General features: G+C 39.7%; 2 protein-coding genes and 1 long non-coding RNA gene across 6 annotated transcripts in view; 1 reads left to right on the top strand and 2 right to left on the bottom strand.

The window, feature by feature from the left end:
- The window catches only part of LOC129765143 (putative nuclease HARBI1), a 57,978-nt gene that overhangs the window by 6,649 nt on the left and 25,207 nt on the right, over positions 1 to 26,122 (bottom strand). The gene's annotated exons all lie outside the window — the stretch shown is intronic.
- The window catches only part of LOC129765142 (dnaJ homolog subfamily C member 13), a 35,464-nt gene that overhangs the window by 362 nt on the left and 8,980 nt on the right, over positions 1 to 26,122 (top strand). The window contains exons 1-11 of one of the 4 annotated variants that reach the window (XM_055765031.1): positions 12 to 90; positions 212 to 654; positions 794 to 934; positions 1,171 to 1,359; positions 17,790 to 18,385; positions 18,443 to 18,695; positions 18,755 to 19,552; positions 19,628 to 20,184; positions 20,243 to 20,411; positions 20,476 to 21,603; positions 21,668 to 21,865. In XM_055765031.1, coding sequence (XP_055621006.1) covers positions 460 to 654; positions 794 to 934; positions 1,171 to 1,359; positions 17,790 to 18,385; positions 18,443 to 18,695; positions 18,755 to 19,552; positions 19,628 to 20,184; positions 20,243 to 20,411; positions 20,476 to 21,603; positions 21,668 to 21,865 — 4,224 coding nt within the window. In that variant the 5' untranslated portion in view covers positions 12 to 90; positions 212 to 459. Of the gene's footprint in view, positions 1 to 11; positions 91 to 211; positions 655 to 793; positions 935 to 1,170; positions 1,360 to 17,789; positions 18,386 to 18,442; positions 18,696 to 18,754; positions 19,553 to 19,627; positions 20,185 to 20,242; positions 20,412 to 20,475; positions 21,604 to 21,667; positions 21,866 to 26,122 lie in introns of those variants that run through there. The other 3 variants (XM_055765032.1, XM_055765030.1, XM_055765033.1) reach the window with 3 other exon arrangements.
- LOC129765146 (uncharacterized) lies at positions 7,879 to 8,657 on the bottom strand. Its single transcript, XR_008741390.1, has 2 exons — positions 8,521 to 8,657; positions 7,879 to 8,459 (listed from the first exon to the last, which is right to left on the bottom strand). It is a non-coding gene; the product is annotated as an uncharacterized LOC129765146 (long non-coding RNA).

Genomic DNA, 26,122 nt, shown 5'->3' with positions numbered 1-26,122 from the left:
AATTTGGCCTCCAGAAAATATCAGTGGTGTTTGAGTGAATTGCTGAACTTGCAATTTGATCGACAGCGTTTCTGAGATGTGGGCGTTATTGTAAATAAATAAACTCCAGATTGTTGATCTATTTTGTGTCGTGACTAACTAATCAAAAGCTTTATCTTTGTAGGAATGATTCGAATGTTGTGCTGATGTGTTTTTTTAACTCTGATTTCAGAGCACCATGAATGGCTTTCTATCACCACTCATCTGAATCAGTATTTATAGGAGACCAAAAGTGGAAAATTACAGCAACTATCTCAAACGGCAGACGCATATTGTGAAAAGGCGTGAGCAAGATAATTGGTGAACATTGTAGTACTATACGCTATCAGCTAACTGACCGTGGCAGAGAGGAACAAAAAAAGCGAAAACTCATTTATGAATAACCAATGCTGATTATCAGCACTGCAGGACAACGTGAAGATGTCATCCGCTGCGCGAGAAAATGTAGATTTGGAATGTTTTTTGGTTATTAAACATTCTTGGAAGGGAAAGTATAAACGCATTCTCTCTATTGGATCCGCCGGGGTTTCGACATACAATTTGGACAAATTCGAACTCACCAACCGTTGGCAGTACAGCGAGGTTGTCAGTGTGCTGCCGAATAAATCAGGAAATGTGAGTATAAATTTTGGTTTGTTTTTTTCTTATCTCGAGATGCATTTACTGGTTCGATTTGAGCGATACATGAATTTTGATAATCAGTAACGGAAACTCGATCAAATTGAAAATTGTCATTGTTTCTGTCTTCTTCCAGACGGCGTATGAGTTCGTATTGAATCTGCGTAAAGATAAAAAGATTGACACTATTAAATTATCATCAGAATACAGGAATGATATTCTTACATCACTGCTGAAATACTACAAAGAGTTTTCCGACAAGCCAAAACATATTCTGGTGAGTAGTTTTTATTATAGTTCGTCTGTATAGAAGTCTATTAATCATCACATTCTATTTTTCCGTTACATGTTCTGTAAAATTTCGAAAAAAAATCACGAAGAGTAATCATGATACGATTTCGGGACTAATTCCACTCTGTTAGCTTCTCATTAGAAAACAAATTTGCAAATCTTGAATCAATAAGGCCGGAAGAATAGAGCGTCCCTAATGCATCGTTCTGCTTTCTGTTACAGGATGATGTACAATGTCCTACAGAGTCCTATGAAAGCACGTCGTCTCTCATTTCTGCTACCACTTCCGGTACATCGTCCTCCTGGGCGTATAGTGTTAGGCTAAATAGTTGGATTAGGATCTTTGTGTCGTCGCTGCTGCTGCAACCAAGTGTCAGCGAATGTTTACCATGCTGTGAACTAGAATCTCAAGTGAGTTTAGTGCAGCTTTCATTGAAATTCCATTGGAATTCCACTACTCAGGCGGAAATGTATTGTTCACCTGGCATGATAGCGTTGCACGATTGATTATTGATTCAGTGTAAGAAATGTTATGTTCGGTTTAATATTACGACCGTTCATAGATCCACAAGGTGACTTAATTCACTCAATTAACTATGTTACACACTGACATTAAATAGGATGGTTTGTAACCGAATTGCTCGTTTTGCTCAAGCAATGGAATTTATCGGAAAATTGGGCTAACTGATCGGAAACAGATTTTCAACCAATAAAGAAACTATTTTGAAACATGAATTTCTTCACTGATTTCATGTTGCGATAGTTGAGACCCATGGATACCGAAAATACATTACAAAGTTTAATTGATTTTACTGGAGATTGATCCGTCAGTACAAGCTGACGGGTTAAATTAAACTATCTGAGCTCGCCTTGATATTAGTGATACAGAATGAAGTTAACATATGATACATTATGTCAGGAAAAATGCTGTAGGGCCTTGAAAGTATAGGAATGACAAATAAAATTTGGACCAGGTTCGATAGAGCAGAGTAGAAATGTGAGAACAAATTCTATACTCGAATTTTTCGAACAATTATCCTTGATTTATGATTAGATTGAAATGCGTGAAGTGATCCCATGGAGTTGCCGATCTAGAATAGCACTTCGGTTCTTGATCCCTGTCCCTGTCGTAAGAGGCGACTATTCGGATGACAACGCGAGTAAGGTTTTAGCCCTAAGTAAAAAGTATGGAGAAAATACCGCGGCACACAACAGATAAAGGAATGCCAAAGGGCATATTAGGATCGATAACAGTGAGATTCTAATTACGGCATACTGGTAACAATGACACAGGATATGAAATGATTTGGAAAAGACACTATAGGGCTGACAACCGTGCAATTCCGTTAATGAGCGACTGCCTCCGTCTCGGTAAAATCTTGACAGGCCTCCAGGTACGTTCAAAAATCGTTGATCGTGTAAGCTCAGATGTCACATCCCTGACTAGCGCTGATCCGGTTCTGAGTATAACCTAACCTATATGTAAACCTATAGGACCGTGACAACCCTTGCCTGGCCTCCCTGCTTACATAGATAACCATGGGATTATTAACCCCTTCCCGTTTTATTTAACACACATCAAGTGAATTCATTACTCTACTGAGCTCTACTTTGGTGATATATTGAGAAACTGTAACGACCCCGATAGGTTGAAGCTCTGCATGAGGTGTGGTGAGAAGAAACACCTAGCAAGACACAAACCATCGAAATGTCTGCTTTCTACAACATAACAAAGTAATGAACACGTTATTACCGTAAAGAGCATCGTCTGATAATGGAAATTGGTTGGCCGATAGAACGGGGAGAGCGACGATATTGATGGTGGAAGATAACCCATCCAGGGAGTGGTGTGCAAGACATATGAAGGCTAGTACTATTACCGAAATCTTTGAAGCCACTGGGCACCTTTGCCTTTCGGGAAGCTGTTGGAGGGGTAATTCTCAACCGACTGACGAGGTGCACAGAGAGTGAACACGGACTTCCGCAGATACAGTTTGGGTTCCGGAAAGATATATCCACAGTGGATGCTATCCTATTAGTCACCGAAGCAGCCAACAAAACATTGATGTAGAAAAAGCGTTGAAGCTGGTATTAAGCCGTAAAGACAGTTGATGTGAAAAAAACATTCAACAACGCCAGATGGAGTGACATAGTCAAAGATTTGCCTGATACAGCAATACAGCAGGAATATCACAAGGCTCCATCCTGGGTTCAACTAGTGATCCCCGATTTTTTCGTTCATCAACTAATCGAATGTTCGTTTTACTTGTTTTAGAATGAGCCAATTTGTTCAGATGCGAAATTAGTTCTTGCGAAACGCTCTCGCTGTTGTCATTCACATTGAATTACGAAACCATGCGAATCTGTCAAACTATTGTTCTTACAACGAAAACAAGTAGTACGAGATTGGTGAAACAAATTCATATTACTCACAAATGTGAGTTCAAGTATATCTCGGACTCGATAAAATTGAGTATTATAAAATTCAGTAGAGTATACATAGCAATTTGGAAAATAATTTATTATCCTGCAGCAATAGCCACCCACCTTAAATATTGCTTACGTCGTTCCATCGATGTGAAGCTTAGAGATTTTTTTTTATATCTTGTTGCACCCATCTTGATTGTCTTGTTTCAACTTTCTGATGTGAGCAAGGATGCCAGGTGATTTTTTCAAATGTCTTCACATGGTACGAAAAAATGTCTTGAAAAGTCTCGGATCGGATGAATTTAAAATTCATAACTTACTTTTAAACAAAATTTGATTGCTTATTAAATGTTTATTCTAATTGGTATTGTTATTTATTGTAGTGTAGTAAGCCATGACTCAATATAGGAAAATAAAATTTTCATTCCGTTAGTTACCGTTCCGTTAGTTACCGTCAAACAATCAAGTCGTTTTTCACTCGAAGCTACAATATTATTGATAGCCCGTTTCATTAAACTTACTTTGTTTATTTCAATAAATGTGAATAAAGAATATATTGCGCAACTGCGAACTAAATTTCATGAGTTTAGCAATGATAAATGGATTGATAAACTGTCTTCCATGAAAACGGAACTGTGATAACTCAATTTGTTTATTTCAGTTTTGAAGTTTTGGTTGTAACTAAAACCATCGGCCTGATTCTACGCGGCGTGTCAGGTGAGATGATAATTGTCACATCACCATCACGCAACTCTCCTCACTCTATTCCTACAGTCGTATCGGATGCCGTGAGAGGTTCATTTTATGTATGTGAGAGGATAAACAGCAAGTGACAAGGCGTTCATTCTACTGGTTGCCCAATCTGATCAGAGATGCCACATTCGCACATATGTTCACGAATTTGCAGACATTTAACTTTTGTCACAACCTTTTATTGCTGCTGCAGGCTGTTTAAAATAGTGACAAAACATTATTGATTCCAAGTGATAAACGAAACTGGCTAGTATGTCAGACATTAGCACATATTTACAAATATTTCAAATTTATATCGCATATATTTGTGAAAAACATCTGACATCCCAGAATTTTATTTGTTTCGCACAGAGAGGCCAGATATTTATTTTGCTTAAGTCAGTACCGTATCTATAGATCTGATTTAACTTGGCCTCTTGTTAGCATAAAAATTTCGTTGAGTATCAGGACATTTTGCCGAAACGGTTGATCGTATCCTGTAAAGTTTAACATTATTGTTTGTTTTGGTCGTAGTTGCTGCTGCTCTCTGTGCTCTCAGTGCTAAATTGTTGCTCTGGCTCCGGCTCCGGCGTATACCACGACTTCTGAAATGGATATGCAGTTTGGTGATGATGACTCGCGGCTAGATAGATGAAACACAAGATCCACGTGATATATATATTTTAGAGAAAATAAATAGATTTCATGAAATAGAAACAATTCCGGTGTGCTTAGTCGTCCGATTGAGGGATAACAGATTCACTACCGCTTTCACAAAAATTCAAACTACTTGCAATTCGTCACTCGCACTGTGAAAATTGATGATAAATTGAATTTATTGAAACATACAATACTATTACTATCGATTCTATACGACCCAAAACGACACTCTTCGATTTTTCATTTGTTTTTATGCGCTGTCGACACCTCAAGAAATATCGACGATTGTCACCTAAAAATCCCAGTTCATCGTCACGTATATTTGAGAGCGGGAAAACGGTAAGAGTTCATTCAAGTGAGATTTCTCACGGCATACGCCTGGTGGAATCGCGTGACATACGTGACAATTGTCATCTCACCTCACACGCCACGCAGAATCAGGCCGCATATCAATGAAAGTAATTATTGAAACGATATGTATCCGGAAAACCTTCGATTTGTGAAAAGGTTGTTTGAAAGGTCTACTTCTTCTGGCGATGTTTTCGGCCAATAATTGGCGATCTAACGCAAAACGTAAACGATCGGTGAGACATCTGGATTTTGTTTTTGAACTAAGAAAATGATGCTAATGTAACCTAAAACTCAAAAACAAATCACGTATATTTTACTTCCGGGCTTTCCAAGGTAGTTCTAACATGCAGGAATCGTGCATTTTTCTACTTGTGTTTGATTGTGCTCTTGAATTTCCTTCTTTAATTCAACCATTGTCAACATTTTTATAGTTTTCACTACTGAAAGAGGTAGATAAATAACATGTTATATATAAAATTGTGCAGAATTAAATTTCTTACAAACTCATCGCAATCAAATAATCTTTTACGATTATAACATTGTAATTTATAGAAAGAACTACAAACCTTCCATAAGCTCACATGGCAAAATTTAAAACCATCATCATTTTCACCGCAGCGCCGCCTAGGTGTAGATTTGTACGTTAGATCGCCAATTAGAATTTCATGGAAATAATATCTCTCAAAAGCCCACGTATCCAATCATACTGAACTGTCTTCATATATTTCATAATGTCTTCAAAATGTTTTCGCAGTAAGTCGAATGTCTTCAAAATGAAAACATGTCTTCAAACCTAGCATCTCTGGGTGTGGGTAGAGGCAACTGTCAAAGTAACGCGAATTCGTATTTTTGCGCAGCAAAAGCTTGGGAAGTTCTATTTTTTTCGCTTTTTCACAAGAGATCCCGTGCTTCGTTCTGATTGGTTGGCGAAAAAAGTTCGCAAAAATTAGCGTAAATTTATCTTCATTGTCTTCATTGTGAAGGGTTATAAAACAAGCTTTAGGCGGCGGTGACACTGGATGCAGAAAAGTGGTCGTACAAATTGTATGAAAGTAAACAATCACATTGAGTTGTATTGGTGTGGTTACATTGCTCCCCCTTGCTTCGGTCGAATCCGCCAGCCTCTATCGAACAAAATTGTTTGTTTCTCTTCGTCAGTTATCGTACAATCAAATTTTCGTGCGTACTCCGATCCAAAGTAACCTTAGCCTTAGGCGGCAGTGACATTGATTGCGGAAATGTGGTGTACGCAATAGTGAAAGAAAACAACCACATTGAATTGTATTGGTGTGGTTACATTGCTTCCCCCTTTCTTTGTTCGAATTCGCCTGCTTCTATCGAACAAAATTGTTTGTTTCTCTTTGTCAGTTATCGTACAAAAAAAATCTTGCGTATTCCGATCCAATGTCACCTCGGCCTTATTCGATACGACTAATCGCCCTTAAGGCCCATTTATACGTTGCTAGTAGCTGGCTTCACAATGAGCAGCTACTGACCCGGTGAACTCGCTTGACAAATGGTTGACTCGCCTTGTCCGTTCACACAATGTGAGCTGCTGGCAAGAAACTAGATACTACGGCACAGGTTTTCCAGAGATGCCAGGCGGTTTTTCAAATGTCCATCAAATCGTCAGAAACAGCAATCAGATCCGAATTTGTCAGATGATTGATCCGAAATCGACTTCTTTATTGGCAGTTTTCGTCTTAGATTTTCAGTTGAATTTATCATTACACAATTTTATCGCTAAACACACACTGGCCGTGTTTAAAAATACTTTGTGCTGAATTTCTTTGAACTGAAGGTACTATCCGGAAAAAGCAGAAAGAAAAAAGGATTCGGTCCAGGAATTGGATGCAAAAAAAAGGAGCAACAAATACAATATTGAAGTAACTCTACGATGATGATCCCCGAGAGTACAGAGCAGTGTTGAGAATAACACCTGAAAAAGTGAAAAAACTGTTGGATTTAATTGCTCCACAAATACAACGCAAGATACACTCATGAGGGATGCTATACCTACATAAGTGAAACTAGAAATGTTGTACCTTTCTTCTGGAATATCGTTCAGATTATTGTCGATATTTTTTTAGAATCTCGAAAGCATCCATAGCTAAAATAATTCCGAAAGTATGTAGTGCTACAAATGGCAGTCTAAAAGATTTTTCAAATTTTGAATTATTTCGCCTTGACAGCAGCTTCGTGTACCAATTTGTGAAATGAAAATGATAGTAGATTTGCAGGAGGAATGAATACGCCTCAAAAACTAAAATAATGAATGAAAATCTACTTTTTTAAATGGAATATGTATTCTGTTTTTTAGAACAATACTTTTTTTGGAAGTTGTGAGTGAATTTCGAATGAAAATTGTGCCCGATAATGATTTTATATTTAGAATCCCAAGAAAACTATCTCAAAAAGAAAACGTGCCCCACCAGCGTGCAAAACAAAATAAAATGAGTAAAAAAACTTTTTAAGTTAAACGGTTTATTTGTGATTAAACATAATAATGTACTAAAAGCTAGAGAAAATAATTAGGCAAGTTGCAGTTAGTAGTTATCACACCTCTCCTTCATTAGTCTAGGGCATTGATAAGACTAAAATAAAATAGTGGGACATATGATGAAATCACTAATTGTGGATAATGAAAATGAATGGATTTTATAATTTAAAAAGTTTTTGTTTACTCATTTTATTTTCTAGTTTTTAGTACATTATCTGTTTCATTAGAATATTTCTCTACAATAAAGGCATTGTACTGTATTCTATCAGTCAAAAAATTTCATTTGATACCGATATTGAGTAGATTGCAGAAAATACATAGTGTGTTCTCCAAGTCAAGTTCGTTGGTTTGATACACATATCTCAATCAACCTTTTTTTTTGAGATGATATGGAATCAGCGATTTTGAGCGGAGGCCAAATTGGATTTTTCAAGATAAGCAGTTTTAAAATGACAGCAGTTCCTATCCGGTCAGTTCCTATTGGTCAAATTTCTATTACTGTGGGACAATCCTACAGACATACATACATACATACGAACAGTTCAAGCTAAATAAAACCGTTTAATAAAGTATATTGCTATTTTGTGATTGCGGCCATCTTGGATTTTAATTTTTCATGATCTACTGTGATCTACTATTCAAGCCCTTTCATTTGATACCCATATTAATGGTGTTTTGACATAATATGTAGTCCGCCATTTGGTAGAATTTTGATGGATTTGCATTTTTCATAAATAACCGTGTTCTGCTAGTCAATCCCTTTCATTTGATACCCATTGTTACGGGGGTTTCGGAGGTTCTATTCAGCACGCGTTTTTATCAATGTATAGCGAGCTCAAAGCTGTATTTATTAAGAGAAACAATAATTAAACAAGAACTTTACATTATTAGGTTTTACCTACATTTGATCTCCTCGTTTTAAATTCAAAGCACGACAGGATGATTCAATTATTTAACAATTTGGGAATTCAACTTTATTTTGGGTTCTATCTCTACTCCTTTTTTGTGATTAGCAAAGAATGTGTGGTACGAGAGAAGTTTTCAGAATGACAGTGATGACAGCTAGCTGTCAATGATTGTCTGGGTGCGTCATGGAGTGGCACCGTCCGGATGCGCAGGTTCAGATCAAGTCATCAGTGGCGTAGTTTGCTTCCCCCCAACACCCATATTAATGAAGTTTTGGGAAACTATGTAGTCCGCCATTTAGTAGTGGCAGCCATCTTGGATTTGCATTTTTCTTAAATAACTGTATTCTGCTAGTCAAGCCCTTTCATTTGATACCCATATTGATGGGGTTTTGGAAAACCCACATTGATGAGGTTTTGAGGAAGAAAGGGATCCGCCATTTTGTAGCGGCCTCTATCTTGGATTTACAAGATAATGAAATACGCAGTTTTGTAATGACTACAGAGATAAAGGTGTGTTCCAAATTTCAGATCAATCGGTCAACAAGAAGGGGGTCAAATTTCTACTAATGTGGGACATGTTACAAACATACAAACAGATTACAGGGCAAGCTAAATAAAACCGTTTAATAACAACGATTCCGCTTAGAAACTATGAGGGTTTTATTTGTTTTTTCAATAATTTTCAAGTCTATAATAATCTTCGCATATTTTCAAATATCTTAAAAATAGAGACATGTAAAGACAATGTAAAGATTTGGCATCCCTGATTCGAGCGCTAAATTCTGTTTTTGACGTTTTGAGGGATGCGAGTGCGAGTAAATTCAAAAAAATTTGAAGTAGCTCGCACGCCGAATCACACATGACACTAACTGGCATGATGTGTTCACACGGTGTGAGTAGCTGTACTGCAGTAACTGACTAGACCGACTCGTATGCTTACTCGCACCGTCTGAACCCGGCTTTAAATAATCGATTATTCTTCACACTAAGGGAAATAATTAGTAAGACTAATTTTACTAGTTTGCAAGAAATTTTTTGCCGTTATTATTAATTGTATTTGAGGGGCTTAGAATGAAAGGGGTGTAAGTGATTTGATCGATTTCTCTACATCGACTCTCTGTTTTGTTCATAACTTAGCTGCAAATACATTCCCAGCTGTATTTGACAATGTGGAAGATAGGTCAGAACCTCATCTATCGGATTATATAGCAAACTCAAATTGGAACGTTTTTGCAGTTGAGTTATTAACTAAATAAAAAGTTGATGAAGAGAAATCGATCAAGTCACTTACACCCCTTGCATTCTGAGCCGCTCATTTGTAAAAATTTTAGTTACTAGTGGTGCTGCGGTTGCTGTTTGGTTACCAACGTGTTTGTAACATCTATTCATCAGCTTTGAAATTAAAATCTAGAAGTGGGATATAACCGCAAGGTAGACGTAGGACTACCGCTGGCTCTGTAATAATTTGTTTGAAATCGCACCTGAATGAATTCTCAATGAATAAATGAATAATTAAAGATTGCTGAAATTGTTCTATGTTAGTATGTGAGTGGATAAGTATGAGTAGGAAATTGTAAATAACATGAAATTCAACTATTCCGAACGTGTTGGTGGTCCAGAAAAGAACCGTTGAGTTTGCGTGGTTTTGCAAAAGCAACTGATGAAGTTTGATGCATAACTCTATTTTTTTCTCGTGAGAATAATACACGGGAGTTTCCATGACCACTCCCCGCGGAAGCAGAATAGAAACTGATGCTCTTGGTTACGATTGCATCACCGGAACCGAATGCGCAAATCTTCCCTCCTTCGAACGCATTTGCCAGCGAACATTTCCTCATGACCATTCCATGCGAAAACAAATCAGAAACTGATGCTCTTGGATAAGATTGGATCACCGGAACCGAATGTGCAAATCTTCCTTTGCTCAAGCGCATTTGCAAGCGACTAAGAGAAATCACAGCCAGCATGTGTTACCAAACTGAAATGAGAACAATGAAGTTTGACTTCTCGCACACCGAGTGGACAAATGTGGGCTCCCATCAGCCTGCATGTGTTCGCGTAACAGTTTTTCCAGGTGCCTTGATATTGCGTCCGTGTTCGGGAACACATTCCGATCACCACAAAAGCAATCATCATCAATGAGCTAGATTGTTATGATTTCAATAGCCTGTTTTTAAAGCAATTTTGAAACGATTTTTTGAACCAATGAGTGACAATCATACAACTCTTTGACATTTTATTTTTCGAATGAAATGATTATTATAATTCAGCCGGTAAAGAGGTATTAACGTTAAAAAGATTTTCTATGTGATAGGATAACACGATTCTTTGCAATTGATGAAAAAACAATGAATAACACAAAATTTATATAAAAATGGTTATGTCATGTTTTCTTCCAGTGCAGATATTGTCATTGATAATCTTTATTCGTTATTCTTTTGCAGCTGTTCTGACGAATTCGCATGTTGAATAAGATTGTTGTTGTAACTTTGTGGACCAGTTGGTTGAAAAGTCCTGTTTTTTATAATTAAAGTAACATCACGTCTTATTCTATATAATCATGAAGACATGAAATCGGTGCGATCCAGCTATTCTTATTGATAGTAGAAGATAGTAGATTCAACTATGAGAGTTCATTGGTCTCTTAGATGCAATCAAAATTGCGTAAGTCGACGTTGTAGAATATTGTTCCGTTACAATATGAGTAAAGTAGAATGAGTGGAATCAGGTGGAGAATTGTCACTCCTTTACAAAATTAAAATGAATTTTACATAAATTACAACCAGTTTCTAATCCGTGGATCACATTTAGTTCTCAATCAGTTTAAATAACCTATTTGACGTGGTTTCGTCCAAGCTGCGACATGTTGTAGTTTGTATATCGTTGCACGGATAGGATACTGCTCGATTAGGCTTTTCAAAGCATCCATACTGCTTGTTAACTACATATACTATTTGTACTATTCAAGAGTGATCCGTAATTTCTTGATTGGGTTTAGATCTGGTGAACATGCTGGCCAAAAACAAGCTTTATGCCATGGCCGTCCGGCTTTTATGAACTGATGCGCTACTCTATCGGATTATCCAATTATTACGGTGGTTTTGATGTAAAACAGCAGTAAATGATCCTGATGTACTTCGCTGTACACCTGCCTATTCATTCGTGTTAATTATCTATCTCAATCAGGCTTCTTTGAGAAAATTTTCCCCAAGTTGTCAAACTTCCGCCATCGAAGTTACAAGTTGAAAGACTTCGCTACTCGTTCCGTACGTCCTTACAGTATGAAGCAATTCTATCTAGGTTGATTTTCTTTTCATCATAGAAGATCACCTGAAATAGTGAACCCGATGGGGTTGGCTATTGTCCGACTCGAATCTTTGGAGATAGAATTTTGATGGTTTGGGGAGAATTTATTCAAATAGGTCTTCATTATAACAAGAATGTCCAGAATCGAATTGTGCCATCAAACTCGCATAAAAAATACAACTAACAAATTAAACAAAATATTTTATTCGAAAGATCAGCGCGAGCACAAAGGATTCCGAAGAAAGCAACGATTACAGCTCATTTCTTTTTTCTTCTTATCTGAGCTAACCTGTTGTATCAAAGAGGTGAGAATGAATCAAATGGTTAAGCAATGAGTGGGTTATATCTATATATATATAAAAATGGAAAATTGGTATGTAAGGTTTTTTGGGGTCGGGGATGGTTCTTATGATAGTTCGAAACCCCTCCCCCCTCTCTAAAAGGGGGCTGCCATACAAATGAAACACAAATTTCTGCATTACTAGAAAATTATTCAAGCAAACCAAACCAAATTTAGCATGTGGAGGTTTTAGGATGCAATAAATATTTCTATGGTGATTAGACACTACCCCCCTCTCTAACCTGCCATACAAATGAAATACAAATTTCTGCATTACTCGAAAATTAATCAAGCAAACGAAACCAAATTTAGCATGTGGACTTCTGCATTATTCGAAAATTAATCAAGCAAACGAAACTAAATTTGGCATGTGGAGGTTTAAGGATGCAATAAATGTTTCTATGGCGGTTAGACACTTCTCCCTTTATCTTATTCCATGTAACGGAGAAACATTTTATTTGCAAGTGGTTGAAAAATCTTGAACGAGAATTGTGTCTGAAAATAATCTGATATTATAATGACGAGTTTTGGTAGAAGTACTAGGAATTTTATAGTAAAAGGTAATTTTTTTTCAATCAATGAACAATTCTGCGATTAGACCCATGAACAGCGCTTAGTAAGGAAACATGAATGTGATAACGAAAAATAATTTTTGGGCGGGACGCAGTTTGCCGGGTCAGCTAGTGTATGATATAGGTTGATATAGGGACTACCGTAATTTTTTTTGTATTGATTAAATCATTGATTGAATGAAACAATTTTCGAATTTAATTGAATTCAACATATTTGTTGTGTAAGTAAAGAATTTGACCAAACGCAATGTATATGAGGCACCTTAGTTTTGATGGCTGTGTTAGGGAACACATGTCGGTGGGAACAAAAGTTCCCCCAACTTGCATGTATTTGCAATGCCAATTTCCCTAGGTACCTTGGTTTTGATTGTTGTGTTGGGAAAACCGTAAATCGGTTCAATCAAAACGGAGCAGTTAGGGCGTTTGGATAGATTGACATTCTTCTTCTTCTTCTTCTTCTTCTTCAATAGCACTAACGTTCCTAGAGGAACTTAGCCGTCTCAACGTAGTATTACTTGCGTCATTTTTATTAGTACTTAGTTGAGATTTCTATGCCAAATAACACGCCTTGAATGCATTCTGAGTGGAAAGCTCTAGAATACGCGTGATCACAGTGCAAGTCGGAGGAAATTTCTTTGACGAAAAATTACCCCGACCAGAACGGGAATCGAACCCGAACACCCGGCATGTTAGTTATGACACTAACCACTCGGCCAAGGGAGCACCACAGAGATTGACATTCTACAGTTATTCAATTGCTTATTTCCGGAAGTATGATTGATTCGATTAATCGATTAGTTGACACTATGTACGATGGAGTTTTGACATTGAAGCTTCCAATGGGCGGGAAGATTACAGATTACTTCTCTGATGATGTTTCTCTAACGGTGACAGACGAGACACGAGAGCAAATCGAAATGCTGGTTGCAGAGCCAATAAAAATTGCGTAAAACAGGATGAAATAGGTTGAGCTACAGATAGCTCGCCACAAAACTGAGATGACGTTGATACGGCGTTAGCTAGATTTATGCCGAATAATGTAGAGCCAAACAGTAGCAAGAGGCGCCTTCTGGCCAGCGTAGCCACGTGAATACTCAGGTACGGTAGTTTGGTATGGACGACAGCTCTCGGACTGCAACGGAACCGCCAACTGCTGAACAGAACATATAGTGTATAGAACATATATGTGTTACAAGAAAAGAACGGCAAATGTACAGAGCAACAGAGAAGTGTGGGCAGGAGCAAAATTTGGTTAAATGAGAAAGTGGCAACAGGAGTGGGATTACGCGCCTAAGGGTAGTTGAACCCACAAGTTGATCTCAAATGTCGCCGATTGGGTAGAACGAGAACACGAAAACCTGATACCACCCGACGCAATACCTATCTGGCATGGTTGTTCTAGGTGCTCCCGTGGCCGAGTGGTTAGCGTCACACATTATCATGCCGGGGGTTGGGGTTCGATTCGCGTTCTGGTCGGGGAAATTTTTCGCCGGAGAAATTTTCTCCGACCTGCACTGTAGTCACACGTATTCTACAGCTTGCCACTCAGAATGTATTCAAGGCGTGTTATTTGGCATAGAAAGCTCAACTAAGTACTAATAAAAATGACGCAAGTAATAATACGTTGAGACGGCGAATTCCCTTAGGAACGTTAGAGCCATTTAAGAAGAAGAAGATGGTTGTTCTAGACCAGCGTTACTCAACCTTTTTTTCATTGGGGCCACAAACACGTATTACTCATGGTGCCGCGGCCGCAAAGAAAAAAAGATAAATGTTGACATAGAACTGCGGAGTAATTGCCGGCGAGCACAAACATTGAAGAAATTTAATAATAAAACTCTGATACAAATATTTAATAGTTGACAAGGGCCAACAAATGTATGCTTCCACTGAGTGAGGAGCGCGAACGCTTCGCGAAGCAATTTGAGTAAGTTGTTAAATTAATTCTAAGCATCAACATGTACTGTTGATTGCTCGCTGTCTAGAGCACTGAAACTGGAATACCGAACCCCTTGAATATTTAAGTTGTTTTTCAATATCGCCTAGCAAAATTACATCTCCAACGCAGAACGAAACATCTCAGCAGACACAGAACGGTAACAGAAAATCGGAACCGAACCTATTATGTGGTGGTTGCGGAGGCGATAGCAATACCATCGAAACATAATTTGAACTTCAGTTCTACACCGAAGAACACAACTCTCAACGTCACTTTCACAACTCTCTCGCGTCACTTTCAACCCGAATGAAATCTCGAAAGTTGAATAAGCGATTGAAAAAATCACAAATCCGTTATTCGCGATTTGTCAGTCATCCAAGCAAAAAGATCTTCGAAATAGTATTTCTAGTATGGTATTAATCTTGTTATTTTCAAGAATATAGGCGAATAAATCAAGAAAGCTTAAACCCTCTACAATTCAAAACAACATCATTACACCAATAAAGGGTGTGTCACATCAAATTGCATCACGGAAAAAACGCTGTAGAAATTCGCCCAGTAGACCGATCCTTTTGAAAATTTTAGCACCTTCCTCTTTACCCCGTCCATAAGGTTATGTACAACGTCAGGTTGTAGTTTTTTTTGAACAGAAATCCATTTTCTCTTGATGTCCGCCTCCGATTTTTGGGTTCTTCCTGAGGGCCTGCTTCATAATCGCCCAATATTTCTCTATTGGGCGAAGCTCGGGCGCGTTGGGCGGGTTCATTTCCTTTGGCACGAAGGTGACCCCGTTGGCTTCGTACCACTCCAACACGTCCTTTGAATAGTGGCACGAAGCGAGATCCGGCCAGAAGATGGTCGGGCCCTCGTGCTGCTTCAATAGGGGTAGTAAGCGCTTCTGTAGGCACTCCTTAAGGTAAACCTGCCCGTTTACCGTGCCGGTCATCACGAAGGGGGCGCTCTTCCCCACCATGTTTTGCCTTTCGTCGCGGTTAGGAGCCTTCTGAACCTTGTATGTACGCAGGTCCTCCCGCTGCTTGGTCCGCTGGACGAATGAACTTGACATATTCAGCTTATTGGCGACATCCCGGACCGAACTTCTCGGATCACGTCTAAACTGCTTAACTACGCGCTTGAGATCTTTTTCACTGACGGAGCATCCATTTTTGCCGTTCTTCACCTTCCGGTCAATGGTTAGGTTCTCGAAGTATCGTTTTAGTACTCTGCTGACCGTGGATTGGACGATTCCCAGCATCTTACCGATGTCCCGATGTGACAACTCCGGATTCTCGAAATGAGTGCACAGGATTAATTCACGACGCTCTTTTTCGTTCGACGACATTTTTCCAAATTTACGAAAAATTGACAATGAAGGATGGCCAACGTGATCTATACACTCTTATCTGATTATTAGCGAAAGCTGAAGATATAATTCCTAAAAATTAAATTTCTACAGCGTTTTTTCCGTGATGCAATTTGATGTGACACACCCTTTAGAAACAAACACGCTCCTGAAATCACAGAAGCTCTCTTCAGGCAAACATAAATATTAAATAGAATTTTAGAATGCATCTAAAATTCCTAAATAGCTCTTCAGTCGTATGTTTTAGTGGCCCTGAAAAGGATCGATGGGCTTGTGTTGTTTTGTACGCGCAGCTGAAAATGATTGATTCATGATTCATTCTTGTTCTCACGAGAACAGTACAGGCACTCAGTACAATACACGTAATACATTCAGTATGTATCGCGGTATTTTTTTCGTTATATAATTAATTTTAATCATTTATGGATTAGGGAACCGTCAAAAAAGGTAATGATTTCATATCCATTTTTTCATATCGATATTTAAATTTTTATTCAATAATATCGACAGGATCAATCCTAATGATCGGATTAAATGTATTTAATAGGCATTTAATCTACTAATACCACTTTATTTTAGTTAGTTGTCTGAACTGATGTGTAGATGTGTGATGTGTTAAAATCCGTTAAACTCATCTCGTGATTCCTAAATGATTTCATAAGTTTTCGTGATTGTTACACATACAAAATGATAACGGACAGGCGAGCCAACCAAAAGAGCCTGGTGAGCCGCAAGTTGAGTATAGCTGTTCTAAACAATACTTGCACAGATTCGGACATGCTTATTCCCCGTTTTGTCCAGAATGATATGAATTTCACTCGTGGACATAACTTTCATGTTTTTCACTCGTGGACATAATTCTCAATCGTTCAACAGAGGGTACACGATCATGAATCTAGTGAATAAGATGGTTAGGAAAACTTCTGCAGGACTTTGAAAATGTAGGAATGAAAAAAAATCGGAGGGTTGTAACAGAGACACGATCGCTTAGGACACAGGACTACGCAATCTTTTTTTTTTTTATTTGTTGGGTTATCATTTCGGATATTATTTGCGAATACGTCGAACGTTCATAAATAACTCTTGAGTAGAAAGTTCCGGGAACCCTGAAAGGGTTTAATGGCTTGCGTGGTTTTGTAAAATCATTTTGAGAAGCAACGATTTTTTCTTGCCTTTGCGAGAACAATACACTAATTGTTCATATGTCGCAATTTGTTTCTTTATATCAATGCACGTATTGCACTGAGTATTTAACGAGAGGCATCTACCGTGCATATTCTATTTTCGCTATTCCCCTTCGTTGTTTCTATTCTCATCTTCTTCCTTTCCTTTGTTTATGGATACTTTAAATCCAACGATTAATTCGTCTCCGACTGTTTCTATTCTTCTTCTTCTTCTTTTCCTTTGTTTAAGGAGACTGTATAGCATATCAGATCGTTAAAATCCGTTCGCAGCAAAAATCGTTATTAACATTAACTTTATTTCATAAAAACGTGACCTGTTTTCTGATTTGGCACCCTTAATGTAAGACGTAGTCCTACGTCAAAAGAAATTTGGACCAGGATTGATGGAGGAAACTAAAGATGTGGGACCGAATTCTATACTGGAGTTTTGTTTGAAAAATTAGCCTTGATTTTTCACACATACGATTCGAATGAAATGTATATAAAAGAATTAAGTCTTAAGTTATAAAACAAACCGAAAATGTCTACACCAATTCACCTTTTTCTCCATCAATTTCAGAAATTCGATGCCTTCAAGTATCACTGGTCAGGCACAACACTACCAGCGGTCTTAGAAGTAACACCATGTTCGCTGGACCAGCTGGATCCTACAACTAACACAATATTGGCGAGTTACAATTACAAAGATATTGATAGCATAGTGGGCATTCAAGAGTATAGCGATGGCATTGTGCTCGCTTATGGTGGAAACAAGCGGTTGCACCTGTTCCGGGTGGCCAACCATCACGAAGTGGTACAGATGATGTTCAATAATGCCCAGCAATATTTGAGTATCGAAATCAAAATATTGAAGAATCAGATAACGCTCGATCAGTTCGAGCGGGAGCGATTCGGAGCGTTCAGTGGTGATCAGCATCAGACATCGTTATCTGAATTTATTGTACATAAAATCACTCCCCGACATTCAGAGGCCATGCGTCGAATATTATGTTTGACGGACACGACTATATTGGAGCGAGATCCACAGACTTATAGTATATGCACACTGAGACCTCTGATTGAGACTTTCGCTCTCATCCGGTATGATGACAACATACAAAAGTTCTCTATTGAATACAAAAATGGGCTGACTAGATCGTATCTCACGAACGATCGGTAAGTAAAATGATTAGGATCGTTCCGGAACAAATAATCATAGGTTATTCATTTCAGCGACTCACTGCTTGCCACCCTGTTGGATTCCGTACGTTCTTGTGGCAATCAGAATGTCCATGTGCGCATCTCGAAAACTCCTCGTGGGAAACGTGTTGGTCCTTTATCATCTTCGGTGGACGAAGAGACGGAAGCGAATCTCCTGCGATACATAATTGGCTACTATCAATATCCCGTTAAACGGTTTGATGTGTTGGAGAGGTTCAATGCAAACATTCCTTATAGTGGACTAAACTATAGTGTTACCCAGGATGTAAGTAAAACGATTAGTTTAATTGTTTTTGGTTTCATAATGTTCCCCCTATCGTAAAGAGTTTATTCTCCGAGAACAAAGAGCGTCTGATATCTGGCGCGCTTCAAGCACTGGTTGGTGGAGGAACTAAGGAGGATTTGAATCAACTGAACAATGTGGAGTTGGAGGCTTCCTTTCACGTGTTGCGACGCTTGTTGGCTAGCAAAGTAGGGTTTGCTGCTTTCACTACCTTACCAGGTTTCCGAGAAGTAATCGGTCTTCGGGTTGTAAATGCCTTAAAGCGGAATAACTTAGCTATAACCTACGCAGCGATAGACATGATAAATTCTCTGATGCATCCTATGCATGCAGATTACGATCTGAAGCAAGAGCAGATGAACAAATCATCCCTACTGCATTCGAAGAACTTCCTCGAGCAATTACTTGATATGTGGACGAAACACGTCAATCTCGGATCAGGAGCTTTAGTCTTATCGGCTATGTTGGACTTTCTGACATTCGGCCTGTGTGTCCCATACAGTGAAACAACAGACGGAAAACAGTTTGACGTTCTGCTGGAGATGGTAGCGACACGTGGTCGAACATTGTACAAACTATTCCAGCATCCATCACTCGCTATTGTCAAAGGAAGTGGATTAGTTATGCGGGCACTGATTGAGGAAGGTGACACCGCAATATCGAATCAAATGCAGATGCTGGCGTTAGATGAAGCAGCATTGTGTCATCACTTATTGGTAGCACTCTATACTCCAACGCATGATTCTACGATGGTCAGTCATAGGCAACTCTCCAGACATTTGGTGGGATTATGGATTACCGATAGCAAGGATGCGATGAATCTTTTGAAGCGAATTTTTGTGAGTACAATAATTTTTTTCTTCCCCAACTCATATGGATAAATTGGGAAATTTATAGTGGAATTTCTATTTCAGCCGGCTGGATTGTTATCATTTCTCGAAAGTGAAGATCCCGTGCCAAAAGAGGATGCTGAGGAAGATAAACTCAACTTTCGTGACAACTTGAAACTCGCAGTACAACATTCTAGTAGAAACAAACGTCGAAACTATTTGATCGAAAAACACCTGGAAGGAATAAAACATTGGGGATTAAGTCTCATTGATCGACAGGAGAAAATTCAACAGTCGCAGAAGAATCGTCCGATCGTTTTGCGAAACAGACGACAGAAGAAAAAGACGAGCGACGAAGTTGTCAATCTTCCGTTATTCTTCTATCAGTTCAATAAAAACCACGCGATGCCTAATTTGATCTGGAACCATAAAACTCGTGAGGAGCTCAGGGCTTCACTAGAAAATGAAATTCGGCAATTTAATGCGGACAAAGATTTGGCAGGCAATATGCTGGTCGCCTGGAACTACGAGGAGTTCGAGGTCCATTACCAGTGCCTAGCAGATGAGATAAAAATAGGCGACTACTACATTAGATTGCTTCTGGAGAGGGACGATTGGCCACAAAATCTAGTAAAAAATCCGTAAGATCATTCGTTAATATAATTTTATTCTATTATCCATTGCAAAATTTAATTCCAGCATCGAACTTTTTAATGCTCTTTATCGAAGAGTTTTATGTAGGAATAGACTAAACGATGATCAGTTAACGGTTACGTCGCTCCAAGCGCTTGCTAAAGTATACAAAAAATATTACGAGGAAATTGGGTACTTCAGTGATATGACCTATATACTTCAAATGCTGGATCGTGTAAATTATACCTTCAATGAAGTATGTTTATGACTCGTTTTTGACGCTCTCTTCTATGTTGCAGTGTCTATCTCCAGCGCTTCGCGATGCATTGATTGGTTTAATAAAACATCTTGTTCTACACAAATCCAACTGCCGTCCATTGGTAGATCATGTAGGTTGTCTAGTTGATCTAGTCACACTGGCTCATCTGCATACCGGTCGAGCAACGCCAAACACAAAGACAAATGTTATTGAGGCTGGTCCAAACATGAAGCTGCATGAGGACAAGGACTGGTACTATAACGTGGAACGGGAAAACGAGAAACCGGAACGATGTGGCCCGGTAACGTTCTCCGAGTTGAAAGAACTTTGGAACAAAGGTGTACTGACTCCCAGAACACGTTGCTGGGCCATTGGAATGGATGGTTGGCGTTCGCTTCAACAAATTCCCCAACTCAAATGGTGTTTGATGGCGAAAGGATCACCTTTGTATAACGAAACAGAGTTGTCCCAACATGTGTTGGATATCCTTATCAAATGTACAAGTTTCTTCCCCAGTCGAGCTCGTAGCGGCGAAGCAGTTCTCATTCCGGGACCTCGATTATCTCGGAAACTGTGCGAATTTATTTGCTTACCCCACATCGTACAAGTTTGTTTGACTCACGATCCAGGCCTACTGGAACGAGTGGCCTCATTGCTTTGCCAAATAATGGAAGACAATCCAGAAATGTCCAAAGTGTATCTAACTGGCGTATTTTACTTCATGTTAATGTACACCGGGAGCAATATCCTTCCAATTGCACGTTTTCTCAAAATGACACACACAAAGCAAGCTTTCCGCAGTGAAGAGACAAGTTCACAAACTGGTATTATGCAACGCAGTATTCTGGGACAGTTACTACCAGAGGCAATGGTTTGCTTCTTGGAAAATCACAGCGCGGAAAAGTTTGCCGAGACTTTCCTGGGGGAATTTGATACACCAGAGGTAATCTGGAGCTCAGAGATGAGGCGGATGTTAATAGAGAAAATTTCCACGCATATCGCTGATTTTACGCCCAAACTGAAGGGACACACGATGGCGCGATATCCATACCTAGCCATCCCAGCGATAAGCTATCCTCAACTGGAAAATGAACTGTTTTGTCATATCTTCTATCTGCGGCATTTGTGCGACACACGGAAATTCCCCGATTGGCCTATTCCAGACCCGGTATGTTACTGATATATGTGTAAAATTCAGACAAGTATCTCATCAACCTAAACTTTTCTAACAGGTCCAATTGCTGAAACATACTCTCGATGCGTGGCGCAAAGAGGTAGAGAAGAAACCATCCCAAATGACAGTCACCCAAGCCTACGAGGATCTTGGAATCGATTTGGCGAAAATTCCGAAACCCGATGAATCGATTATACGCAAAAGTTACTACAGGTTGGCTCAGATGTATCATCCGGATAAAAATCCCAAAGGAAGAGTAAGTAAAAACAATATATGTATCAAAGGATTTTGGAATTATCCACCCAAATAACATTGATGCACAATTAACCAACAAAGTATACCTGACAAATGACGTAGTGTAGGTTGCTACGGCGATATTAGCTTCAACGTATAAGTCCTGGAACACGATGCAGGTCTGATTGGGCTTGGGATTCATGCGCCTAAGATCAAATACATGCTGGCAGGAGGGACTGATTCTCACACAGGCCTCTTGGTAGTAGCGTTGTAATTGACGGCAAAAAGGTGGTCGACGAGTTTATCTACCTTAGCTCGTTGATAACAACTGACAACAACAAAAGGGCTCCACAAATCTGTAAGGTCCTTCAAACTTCGACCCTGTACGAAGTGTGTCATGTGCAAATTTCTTGTACGACCGGTAGCTCTCCACATCCACGAATCATGAACGATACTCGTAGAGGACGTGCATGCACATGGTGTTTTCGATCATCGAGTGCTCAAAAGAATATTCGGTGGTGTACAGGAAACGGAGTTTGGAATGAATTACGAACTGGCACAATCCTACGGATACACTAGCGTTTTGAAAGTCGGCAAGAATGAACGAGTCTTGTTGTTAGAATGCCAAACAGCAGTCCTGCAAAGATGGTGTTCGTAACGAATCCGGTTGGGAAAAGAAGAAGAGAGGCCCAGCGGGCGAGCTGGTTGGATCAGATGGAGCATCACTTAGGAAGAATTGATGTCGCCCGGGGTTGGAGTATTGCAGGCATGGATTATTGGGGAAACGTTGTGAAGAAGGCAAGAATAACACAATAGTGGTGCCCAAAGTATGCTACATTTCCCACTCCAGTCGCCGTGCGAAACTCCTGCGCGTGCGAACCTGGATTTTCATGTTACTTTATTTATTTACTATTATTCTACATCCCATTGAGATTCGATTTGATTCACAACTTTTCGCCAATAAACCAGATTCATGGCTGCAGTTCTTCAACTCCCGGCTGCACCGATTCTTGCCAAGTCCTGCTCCACCTGGTCCAACCACCTCGCTCGCTGGGCTCCTCTCCTTCTTGTTCCTACTGGATTCGATGCGAACACCATCTTTGCAGGGCTGCTGTTCGGCAATCTTGCGACATGCCCTGCCCATCGCACTTGTTCAACCATGACGACATTCTGGATGCTGGGTTCGCCTTAGAGTTGCGACAGTTCGTGGTTCATTCTTCTTCTCCATACTCCGTTTTCCTGTACACCACCGTATATTGTTTTGAGCACTCGGCCTTCAAAAACACCAAGCGCTTGTGAGTTCTCTTCAAGCATTTTCCATGGTTCGTACCCATAGAGAACAAACAGTTGAATTATAGATTTGTACATGGTACACTTCGTACGGGGTCGGAGTTTGTTGGACCTCAAGAATTTGCGGAGCCCATAGTAGGCACGACTTCCATTGACTATGCGTCTTCGAATTTCACAGCTTTTGTTGTTGCCAGTTGTTATCAACGAGCCAAGGTAGACAAATTCCTCTACCACCTCGAGCTCCTTTTTTATAGATGGGGCAGATTACCCCGTCCTTCTACTCCTCCGGTAGCTGTTCTGTGTCCCAGATCCTAACTATCAACCGGTGCATACACTCTACAAGTTTTCCCGGACCACCCTTGAAGAGCTCCGCTGCGATCCTTACCAGCTGATTTGTGGTTCTTTAGCTGATTAATGGCATCCTTAACTTCACCCATCGTCGGTGGTGGTACGTCGTCATTGTTCACTGCATCGGTGTAGTCCTCCTCAACGCCATCCTGGTCTACTGTCTGCACGCAGTTCAGGTGTAGCATTCAGTTCGTCTACCTCCCATAACGCAGCTTCTACACGCTGAGAGTATGTTGCAGCAACGTTCAGATTTTCGTGTTACGCGAATATAATTTTCAAGTATTTTGTCTCTCTTGCTTGAACTTGTGAGATGTAATAATCAAAATTTGTGATAAGTCCTTTTCGCGACAGGGGTATTAAGCAAATTTCGGGCGTGATCCGAATCCATTAACTCCGTCAAATATTCCACTTGGGAAGTGTTGATGCTTATTGCATTTATTCGTGATTCCATAGTGCTAAAATAACAAGTGATTAATTATGCAACATTACTAAAGGTATTGTATTTATACTCGCATACTGGTACAAATAGACGTCAAAACCAAAGGCCAAATTGAAGTTTTGTTTGATGTAAGGTTTAGTATTAAAATCAACGTTTTACGAACATTTTCCCATACGACAATCAACCATTTCTTCAAGACATTTTTTCTCGTTTCGAGCTAAAAAACGCTCGATCACAATGTTACGTAATGCCAAACTTTGCCCGAAACGAACACAAATCACTGGTTTCGAAATGCACCCCAGGTTGAATACGGCGATGGTAGAGGCAGCATTTTCGGCCCAACAAAGCGTTGTTGGAAGTATGGTGGCATGCTCGTAGCTCAGACCATTGACTGGAACGACGGATCCTTCGACTGTAGGAAGTCTCTATGTTTACAGCTCAGGATTTGGAACTTTTCAGACCTATTCTAGGCGGCGTGTGAGGTGAGACGACAATTGTCACATCACCATCGTTCAATTATTTAAATTTTTTGAAGCTTCGTTGACTCGAGGATAGCTCTGTTGACCCTATATTTCTCCACACTCGCCACCACCGTTGCTGGGTAATTTGTTTCCACTCTTGGGCGTTCTATTTTCTCAATGAAGAAACGGTGGATCAACTCACTGTAAGGGTTTTATTAGAGAGGAAGTGGAAGGAGGGGTACTTGTTCATCTATTTCTCTTAGACAGACATATTTGCTGTCTAAGGATTTTATCGAGTTCGGATGAAACTATGAAATGACATCGAGCCTATCTCATGAAGATGTCGGTTGGTGAGTAGCGCTTTGCATTCAAACGCTGGTAGCTGTAGTTCAATCCACCGTTTTCTTTGCTACGCGCTGGTTGCTGCATTCGGACACGTGCTGATGGACATTGTTCGGCAAAATGTTTGATGCTAGATACCACATTCTCGATGCGACGAACGTAATCAACAGAGTCACTTTTTGTGTTAGTGAGAGTTCCCGTTTATTTTTTATTAGGCTCATTTAGCAATTCAGCTGTAACAGAGCCGTATTTACCGTGTACATTTTTATTTTCTCATGTCGTATATTACACAGTAGCAGACGTAAGAGTGTTTCTATCTTACCGATACGAATTTTCATCTATTACACATTAGCCATTCAGGCGTAAGAATATTCGTTTCTACTTTGTCTACTCAGTTTTGCACCCCCAACCGATTCGAACTGGCTGAACAGCTTATTCAGGCGTTCGACTTCATCTGTACATATCGCAATCATGCTGATGTCATCTGCGTAAGTAACACATAATTAGTATCCTCGAAAATTGGTCTTGATCCGTCACTCAAACACATGTGTCTGGATCCAGCGACTTGATATGTTGGATTATTGTTCAGAGAATTTGAAAATTGTGGCACTCTGAATCAACAAGACAGCAGTTCCTTCATCACACCAGCAAGATCCCTATGAGGACTTGTATCCCGGGACAAAGCAGTACTTGCATGTTGGAAGGCTCACATCTCCCCATCACAGTCGAGCCATTCGTATCATCTACCTGCAGTCGTACCGGTCCTACGCCTGCCAATATGGCCATGAATTATTTGATAGCCATTTACGCCACCTGACAAAGTAATCGCTTCTAGACAATCAGTATTGCTTAAATAACTTCAAAAATCGCTTTTCACCGAGATGCAACCAAGCCAAGTTTATGGAATCTAATTTCCTCGCGTCACCAATATAACAAATCGTCCGTCGTATGTTCTAACCAACGAAGGCGTCTTGGTCCTGAAGTCGTGGTTGATGTGGAGATTTTTCAAAATCTCACTACAGGCAAGTATTTACTTGCTGGAATACATACGCTGGCTGATCAATTTCACTGCTTTAGCTTGACAAGTGATGATCCTGGGAAAAATCTGCAAACAACCCAACAATTAGCGCTTACTCTGTACTATCAGAATGTACGTGGCCTCCGCAAAAAACAAACGCTGTTTTTCGCCTTGCCCAACAGAGACTACGACGTCATTGCATTTACTGAAATCTGGCTGAATAGTGATATTCGAAATTCTGAGCTCACCTGCAATTACACGATCTATCACTGCAAGAGAAATCCAAGGTCCAGCTGTTTCCTGCGAAGAGGTGGAGTATTGACCGGCGTGAGAAACGGGCTGCAGGGTACATACATTGTCGTTACTGGATGTGAACGACTA

The sequence above is a fragment of the Toxorhynchites rutilus genome, chromosome 2 (genome assembly GCF_029784135.1).
Source record: "Toxorhynchites rutilus septentrionalis strain SRP chromosome 2, ASM2978413v1, whole genome shotgun sequence".
NCBI classification, from domain to species: domain Eukaryota; kingdom Metazoa; phylum Arthropoda; class Insecta; order Diptera; family Culicidae; genus Toxorhynchites; species Toxorhynchites rutilus.
The sequence above is the reverse complement of the archived record's forward strand: the minus strand, read 5'-3'. Positions and strand labels throughout refer to the sequence as shown.